The sequence below is a fragment of the Sturnus vulgaris genome, chromosome 2, assembly GCF_052056855.1.
Source record: "Sturnus vulgaris isolate bStuVul1 chromosome 2, bStuVul1.hap1, whole genome shotgun sequence".
Lineage (NCBI taxonomy): Eukaryota > Metazoa > Chordata > Aves > Passeriformes > Sturnidae > Sturnus > Sturnus vulgaris.
Window position 1 is genome coordinate 23,491,341 of NC_142244.1, and position 9,139 is coordinate 23,500,479.

A 9,139-nucleotide genomic window follows, 5' to 3' on the forward strand; every position below is an offset into this window, starting at 1 on the left:
GTAAAACGAACACTGGGTGGGCTGGTCTCTCAGCCAAGGGAGTTGTTAACCATTTTTAAGAGTCCTCTTGTAATTTCCATGGTTTTGTGTACTAGGGATGGAGGGAAATGGCCAGTTTGGGCATGGAGCCAGTATTGCCAATTTTTGCAATTTTTCCTGGGTTTTTTTGCCCCCCTTACTTGGTGTTTTCTCGAGTCATTCAGCCAGGCTGTCATGTTACCATTTTTTACAAACCATCAAGAGAAACAGAAAGAACTAGAAAGGAGGATGTAGCCAGGCGGGGATCAGCCTCTTCTCCCAGGTAAACAGCGGCAGGTGGAGAGGGCGTAGTGCCGCGGAGGGTCAGGCTGGACACGAGCAGGAATTTTCCTGAGGAAGGGTGATGAGCTATTGGAAAGAAAGCGCTGCCCAGGGGGGGCTGGGGCCGGCGCCTCCGGATGGGGGCGGCAGAACTACATCGCCCAGCGTGCCCCGCGCGGGCGGGCGCTGCGGGCGGAAGCGGGGCCGGGCCGGGCCGGGTGCGAGGCGGCGGCGGCGGCGATGGGCGGTGGGTGCCGGGCCGGGCCGGGCCGGATTGGATCGGATCGGATCGGGTCGCATAGCGCCCGGCGGGCGGTGGAGGGACATTGGGCGGGGGCTGTGGCTGGGGCTGAGCGCTCGGGATGTTCCCCTTGGGTTTTCTGTCGGCCCACGGCTGTCGCCCCCCGCGCAGGGCTGACGCTTGGGAGGCCCGAGACCCCCGGAGGCGGTCGCGCTCCGTGAGGATGCCCGGCCGGCCCGGCCCGGTGCTGGGCTGCTCCTGCAGGGGCAGGTGCTCTTGGCCTGAGGGCTTTTCAAGTCATTTCCACTCTCCATCTTATCTTTTTTTTAAAGTTAATGATAGCACTGGGAGATGTCTGTGAGGTAGTTGTAGAGTAAAATGATGATGTCCAGCCATTCGGTCTGCTCTTTGCTTGTAGATCACTTGTGAACTAGTGGTGTGGAAGAAGCTGAATGAATGGAACAGTCGGGGCAGAAGGGAAGTTTGTGTTTCATGCTCTCCGCTGGCCACAGGACACAAACAACACTGTGCCTCTGAAGAGACCTAGAATCCTCGGAGCTGTGTGTCCTGAGGGACTCTGAGCATCTCTGAAGGTACTAAAGTGTTTGGTAGCAATCTTTCCTAACCTTTTGTTGCCCTGAATACCGAACGGACAATCCAGCTTGGTGCTGTTCCCACCCCTCTCCCCATATTTGCACCCTCTTGTAGGCCTTCTCCCTAATCCCTTTTTGATTGCTAACATGTATCCTGAGAGAGTGCCAGCGAGTGCAGCAGGGACTCTTGTGATGTCACATAAAAGGGGTTTTTTAAATGTGGTGACCCACTGTTGGCTGAAAAGAATGACCACAGCAACAAGATAAAAATATGCACGTTTTTGTATCCCCTTCTGCCATGGTACAGTAACTTCTTACAAAGACTGTCCAGTCTTCAGTCTTAGAGTTGATTTTTTGCCAGAATACTTGGCTTTGTTCTGTTCTCTGTTATTTTCTTTCCCGACTCTACTAACTTGTCCCCTTTGTTTTTCCCTTCTTTGAAGTACATGCAATCTAGTCATTCTGTTGAGTATTGCTTCCAGTTTGGCCTTTACCTTCTCTTTTTTTGATCTTTTTTCGAAAATTTTCTTTTTGAAAATTTAAAAATTTTCACGTGTCTCACTTCTTTTAAAAGATGAATATAATTGCAGTATCTCATTAAGCACTTTTGCCTGTTGACAACCACCTGGTGTTATCTTAAATTCGTTGCATAGCTTAGTTTCAGCTCTAACTTGTCTGAAACAGCTTCTCCAGTTAGATAAAACGTGCTGTCAGAACTATATGAACAAACCTGTTAAAACAACGAAGGCTCTCGTTGACAGCCTGTGGATACAAAGCATTTTTATTTCTTATCAATCTTTATAATTAGTGTCATCTTTGGTAGTAGTAATGTTATTTTTTCATAAGTAAGTTTATTCTGAAGCACCTCCTACATATTGTTCTGCAGAGAATCTTTTGCAAAGTGCGGCATTAATCCCATAATCACGGAGTGTGTTTCTTCATGGACTTCTCTGGTAACTATTTCTTATTGACTGTGCTCACTGCTCCCTTTGAGCTCGGCCTGATGCTGGCAGGATGGTTCTCCCTTTTGAAAAGACACCTCATTTAAGGGGGAGTGTGTCTCCTGTAAATGAAGATGCAGTGGATATGCACAGCGAATGGGCAGGGCAGTCAAGTCTACTCCACTGGCAGGAAAAACTGGTTCAAGCTTTGCATGAGGTGTTGTGGAGTTCTTCATCTTTTCTGTAAGTACTTCAAGTGTTAGGCAGAAGCACTGAGGGGACCTTTATCGTAAGGAATTTGGGGTCCACTCTTGCCTTGTCACTGTCCTGTCCATACTTGGAAGTCATTTTGGGACAAATGCCACACAAAGCCACCTGCTAGATTTTGGGGTCTCTAGCCCCCTTGGCTGCTCTCTACCTATGCCTGCACTTACATTACAAGGATTGAGTGTCAGTAGATTTCCGTGTCCCTTTTACCAAGTGGGTAATGAACACTGGGCAATGCTTTAATTTGCTGTTTGGTGATTAAGCCTTCATTTTGCTTATGAACTGTTCTTGATTGCCAGCTGACATCAACTCTGCTGTGTTCACAGCATGCCAGCACACAGAAGGCTGGTCCAGAAGTGTGTGGTTGTTTTTAGTGGTGATCTGGTAGGGATAATGCCAGCACCGGTGTTCTGTACGTGGCAGCAGGGATATATAGTTGAAAGCAGGACTTTTGGGCCAGTTATTTTCTTTCTCTATGTTAGGTATAAAGTTGATACAGCTTTGTCGTTGTCAGCATTTATATTGAAAGGTAGTGACAGCAGATCAGGGGCTCAGTAATGTCCTGGTTACATTCTTTTTCACCAGACACTACTCTTGAGGATGGAGCTTGTGGTTTGTTGTGATCCTTTTGCCCAGAGAGAGCCATTCCTAAAGAGAGGAGTCTGTTGCAGAAGGTTCCTCTTGTAGTAGATGTGATTGCAATATAGTGGAAAATCCAGACCAGCCTGCTCAGCAGCCTGTTCTGCTGCTTGCTCTGAGAGTGATCTGGTCAGCTCTGAGCTCAGCTCAGCAGGAGCTTTGGCCCTGCAGGTGCCACTTGCCCTGTTTGCATCAGGGGCAGTGTGTGAAGGGACGGGGATCCCCCAGTTAACACAGTAGGGCTGAATGGTGAGGTCAGATCTATACAGCAACTTGCTTTCCCCATCCCGTATCCTGTGTACCTGGAGCAAGATGCTGGGATATTGAAGGAGAGTGGAAGTATATAACCAGGAATTAAAGACTGCACAGAGAATTTGCTTTCCAGTCTGGGCTTGATCCTATGTTTTCTACATAAATAAACCTGGAAATGATGTGTTCTCCATCTCAGTATTTCTATTATCTTATTAAAGTTCACAGGTTGTAGATTATTATTTAAGTACAGCTGTGGTATGCAAACTTCACAGTATTTTAAATGGGTGTTTCTTGTCAGTTCACAACAAATCAGTTCTATTCTTTCTCATTGCTAAGGATGCAGTTCAAGGATGGATGTTGCAGAGAGTGTGCCTCATTTAATATGAAAATGAAGCATAGGAAATTATATGGGAACACATAATTTTTCCTTCTTGTTAGCCATTTTCAGACAAATAGAGCAGCAGATGGAGAGGAAAAGAAATAAGAATGGTATTGTTAACAGCAAACATGGATGCCTTTGATATTCCCTTCTTTAATTTGCAGCTTGTTTCTTGGTTCATAATTTCTTACTGAAAAGTCTTACTCAAGGCACTTCACTGTTTCTTTCCTTGTGAATGTTGAGGTTTAAGGCACTTGCTGTTTCCAGTTGCGGTTCCTTCAGTTGCAAAGAAAGTAGACCAAAATATTTTGATCAAATTGTGTGGGAGAAGGGAGGTAGAGCAAGCAGGAGACAAGAGCTGATTAGATAGTAGCTCCTGCCACCGGCCTACCTCTAGCTGCTGAGCTAGTTACAATTATGTTTTTCTAGCAAGTGCCTCAAGCCTGATTCATAATAACCCATAAATTTAATCAAGCACAGAAAGCCCATGAGAACAACTGGCATTTGAGAAGAGTCCTCTGGTGTATTGCAGCCACAAAACATTTCTTATATTAGCGATCAGTAACTCATTAAAGCCATGGTATTGTCATAAGCCTGTGTGATATTTGTATGTTTCCCATGCCTCCTTTAACCCTCAACCTGTGCCATCTGGGAGCAGGACTCCACAAAGGAGGGCATAAATGACCCCTAAGGGAGAGATACAAAGCAAAGTCCTTGTGGGGGCATATGAAGGCCTTTCGGTTTTGTCACGTTGTTCCCATGGAACAAGGCACCCCCATGCATTGTTCTAGGTCTCCAAAAACACCACGATATATATCGTGACATTATTGCAGCATTTATCATAATATCCAAACTTATCTTCCAGTGCTTCCTTCATGTTCTGTCTCTAGTGCCTAGATACATTTCTCTCTTCCCTAAAGGCATTCCAGCACCTTGGCATGGCTGCCCTTTGTGAGCAGCCTGGAAGGGTTCTTTTGGCATGCCTGTGGTTCTTACCTTTGCTGTAAACACAAGCTGTGAAAGCCATATGGGGTAGCAGACTAAAAATAACTTCTACCCTTGGTAATCTCTTAAGGAAAGCTAAGTCTTCTTCCTGAGTGTTGTGGATGGAGTCGCTGACGTTGTGGATGGAGTCTCTGGCATTGCCTTACAATCAAATGGCAGTGAGCTGTGTCATCTGCTTTCGGGACAAGTTGGTGTTGTTCTGTCAGTTGCTGCTTCAGGGGGGGCAGCCAGTGCAGTGTGGCTGGGAGAGCACACTCTCCAGGATATTATCCCTACTTGGAACTCGCAGATCCAGTGGATGCTGGTGAGCACTGTAGATTTGCTCAGTGTTCCTTTAATTCTAGTAGGTAGGAAAAGGAAGGTGTTGCAAATCCTGAGGGGACCTTGCAGAAGGGGGCTGATGTCACAGGTATGGCACTGCTGGGATAACACTATACTTCCAGAAGCATTGGTCACTTGTCCCTGTGTTCCCACCGAGGGCACCATGATGGATAACCGGTTTGCTACAGCGCTGGTGATCGCCTGCGTGCTCAGCCTCATCTCCACCATCTACATGGCAGCCTCCATCGGCACTGACTTCTGGTACGAGTACCACACCCTGTCCCCAGCCGAGAATGTTACTGAAGCTGGGAGAAGCATCTGGGAGGAGTTTGTCAGCAAAGATGCAGATGAGAAGACGTACACAGACGCGCTCTTCCGGTGCAATGGCACCGTTGGATTGTGGCGGAGGTGCATCACTGTACCCAAAAACTCTCACTGGTACAGCCCACCAGGTATCTCCAGAGCAATTATCACTTCCCTAGCTTCCCTGGGGTGCTGTGTGCTATCTTCCTCAGAACAGACTCATGCCACTTTGTTCCTCCAGAAGGCTTATTTCTAGCTTTTGTTTTGGTTGGTTGGATTTTTAATAAAGACAGTCCAGATTTTTAATGAAGCAAGGGACAAAATGGTCTGTGGCTGTCAGTGCTGCAGTTTCTGGTTTTGACACATGATATTTGATCCAGGTTTATTCTTACAAGCTTGATTTTTATTTTGCCTCAGCTGTCCAGTTGGGGATGCATTTATAGTTGCTCTACCAGTTACTGTCTTATTAGGACAGATCCTAGGTTCCAGCAATGGAATAAAGACACTACTTTATCAAGGAGGCACTCATTCATTTTAGGTAGTCATTCACTTTGTTCACATGGCAAATATCCCATCATTGCATCAGCACACCTTGGATTCCTTGAATGAACATCGAGTGAAATGTTTGTATTATTTTTTTAAATCGTTGGGGGATAAAATACGTGGTAAACAATTGATTGCTTCAAAGTAAATTTTGGGTACTTACTGTATGTGTGAACTCCTTCATTTTGAGCTCTCTTAAAGATGTACTTTCAACGACTACATTCTGTGGAGAAAAAAAATATGTGAAATACTTTTTTCCCCCCCTCATGAAAATACTTATTTTGGAAGACACTTAAACTATTTCTTCTCAATAGTACTCAAAGTAAAATCTGAGGTAGAAGCAGAAGAAGCAAACAGAAGAAACAGAAGCAAATCTTTCATGTTCTTTAAACAGACCTTTCTGTCCCATTTTTGATTTAACTGTTAGTATAAGACCACATTCTGCATATGGAGATAAGCACACCTTAGTTATGGGACCCTGAGCTCAAGAGTATGTGACAACATAGTTGAGCATCATATGCCACCACATTATTTTGCCAGTCTGTTACACATAGCCTAATTCTCTGTGGATAATGCAGGGAAGCTTGAAGATTCTACATGTTGGAATGCTGTCCCTTAGTGTAGTACTTCATAACAGACACATTGTGCCAACTACATCGTAGGAAAGCATCTACAGATTTGTTTGGAGAGGTAATTTTTTTTTACAAATGGAGCTCTGAGGAGCTTCCTATCTCGTTGGGAAAGGAGGATTTGAAACGGAGGAAGGAGGGTTGAAGGGAGACACCTAATGGCAACTTCTTCTTTTTTTCTACCCCCAGAAACTGATATGACTACAAACTGCATCAGTTTTTCCCTCTCTGATCAGTTTGTCGAAAAGTACATAGAGCCTGGAAATCACAACAGTGGCATGGATTTGAATCGGACTTGTAAGTGTTTTTCACTTCTGGCAGGTAAAAAACTAGAATTAAAAAAAGTTGTTTCTCAAATTCAGTCACTAGTGAGTGAAGCTTCTGTCTTTCTTGTTCTTGCTCACCATTTATTGTTTTTTACAGTTGCACAGGCAGTAGGTCAAAGTTTAAAAGGAAGACATAGATGTATTAGCAAGGGTTTTGCTTATGAATGCAGTACGTGGATTTGTGAATTAACAAATTTGGGTCTTTCTGTTTGAGTGGAATCTTTGGTCCTTTTCGACTGTGAATGTAGACTATCTGGTGAAGCAGAAACAGCAGGGTAGAAGGGAATGTAAGACGGTGAAAGAAGATCCTTTCTAGCCCATCTTCAGCAAATTTGACTTGTGTTTTTCTTTCACATGCAGATCTCTGGCGATTGCAGTTTCTCCTGCCCTTTGTCAGCATCGGCCTCATGTGCTTCGGGGCTCTGATTGGGCTCTGTGCTTGTGCCTGTCGAAGCCTTTACCCGGCCATTGCCACTGGAGTCCTGCATTTCCTAGCAGGTAAGTGTCCTGGCATCCTCCTCAAGAAGCTCAAGAGTACCCCTGGAGCACTCACTCCATGGGTGAGCTCACTGTGCTTTGCTGCTTCCTTCCCCAGGGCTGTGTACGCTGGGCCTCGTTGGCTGCTATGTAGCTGGGATTGAGCTGCTCCATAGGAAGCTGCCTCTGCCAGAAGATGTGAGGGGTGAATTCGGCTGGTCCTTCTGCCTCGCCTGTGTGTCAGCACCTTTGCAGTTCATGGCAGCTGCTCTTTTCATCTGGGCAGCTCGCACCAACAGGAAGGAATTCACTCTCCTGAAAGCCTACCGTGTGGCATAAGTGCTGCTACAGCAGTCTGGGCTTTCCATGTTAGAACCTCTTCTCCCCCAGCCCTTACTGCTTTTTTCTTTTAGTCAGAATTTTATCATGTACTGCATGCTTCTTGCCAGTCAAGACAATCTAGCCTGCAGGCCCTGAAGACCTGTGGGCTAAATGACCGAAGCCTGCCAGAAGTCTGCAGAATGTGAACAGGTTTTTTAATTGTTTTTTTTAAGAATTGTTATTATTTTTTAAGCTACATTTGGTTGTTGACAGTTCCCCTTATATGTCCCTTCATAATTTTATTGCCCTGTCAGCCTGGAGGAAGTAGAAGTGGTGGTGTGGGGTAGAAGAGAGACAAGAAAAGTTGCAGATATGCGAGAATGGGAACCTCAGTGCACAAATTATACAAAATCAAGAGCTGTTTGCTGTGTGACTGAAGCAGGCAGTACCTACAGGGAGCACCCAAGAGACATGAGGGAATTCAGAAACCTCTTTTATGGAAATACTGTAGCTAAATCAGTCTGTAGCTGAGCTCTGAGTCTCCTATCACTAGTTTACTGTGTTTTGTGGCATCTGCCAGAACTGCTGGAGGCAGAGCAGGCAGCTGTGGTAGTGCCTGTAGAGCACACCCTTCTGAAGGCACACTTTGCACTTGCTTCTGCTAAGAAGTGGGGGATAAGAGGCCCTCATGGGGCTCTGTCCTGCTGTAGCTCCACTGCTTCCAGGACCCAGGCTAGTTTGGTATCTGCACTACATGTGGGTGTACACTCTAATCTTAATTTGTGGTGCTTTTGCTTGATGTGGAATAAGGCTTTCTTCTTTCTTGTTGAAAATGACCTCCTCACAAGTTTTTTGCTTTTAATTTGTTTAGTGTATGTGTGTATATGTACATATATAAACTTTTTTTAAACCTCAACCTGTTTATCCTGTATAGCACACAACAGGGTTTTTTTAAAAGGTGCTGCTCTTTTCCCATCTTGTTTAAATTAAATAATAATAGTAATAATAAAGACTCTGAAATTTTCAGCAATGCATGAAACTGATGGGGGGGTGAGGGAATGATCTAGAGTGGATTTTACTTGGGGAAAGAAGAACCAGTGTCTAGATCACTCTCTGTTTTTATGGAAATGTTACCAGGAACAATGGTTAAATCAAAATTTTTTAAATTAAATTCTTGAGCTCCTTGCTAACTTTAAATTTTCTCCTGCTCATCAATGGTGGTCACAACATCCCATAATTTCTAATTAGCTGAAAAATGTTACATTTATTCTAAATCACTGCAGCTCTAGCAAGACTGGGTGACATGTCATATCTAGAAAACAGTGTTCTAAGACTGAACTGTTCCAACTCTGAGGCCTTAACTCACCTTGTTTCCTTACTTCGGGCTTAATAAAAGAAGTATGCCTTAGGAGAAATAATTCCTGACAAAATGAGTGATGGCAAGGATTCTGTGGGGTAGTGGTTGATGAGAATGACACAGAAAAAGGTATTTTTAACTTATGGCTATTTTTCTGTTGTGCCTTTGTGGGTTTTTTTTCCTAGTAGGTTTTCTGGGTCAGCAAACAGCCCTAGTCATGATTTCTCTGAAGATCAGGTATAACT

The 9,139-nt window shown here is 44.7% G+C and overlaps 1 protein-coding gene across 2 annotated transcripts; it reads left to right on the forward strand.

Moving 5' to 3' along the window:
- The first annotated feature begins 471 nt into the window (after positions 1 to 471).
- On the forward strand, positions 472 to 8,734 carry CLDND1 (claudin domain containing 1). Of its 2 annotated transcripts, XM_014878624.2 has the most exons (6): positions 472 to 547; positions 960 to 1,134; positions 5,096 to 5,390; positions 6,603 to 6,710; positions 7,100 to 7,237; positions 7,335 to 8,734. In XM_014878624.2, the coding sequence occupies exons 3-6, from the start codon at positions 5,102 to 5,104 to the stop codon at positions 7,553 to 7,555; spliced, it is 756 nt and encodes a 251-aa protein (XP_014734110.1). In that variant the 5' UTR covers positions 472 to 547; positions 960 to 1,134; positions 5,096 to 5,101; the 3' UTR covers positions 7,556 to 8,734. The 2 variants fall into 2 exon arrangements, with proteins under 2 accessions (XP_014734110.1, XP_088015037.1); XM_088158911.1 differs by lacking the exons at positions 472 to 547; positions 960 to 1,134 and having other exon boundaries at positions 4,705 to 5,390.
- Positions 8,735 to 9,139: the final 405 nt, after the last annotated feature.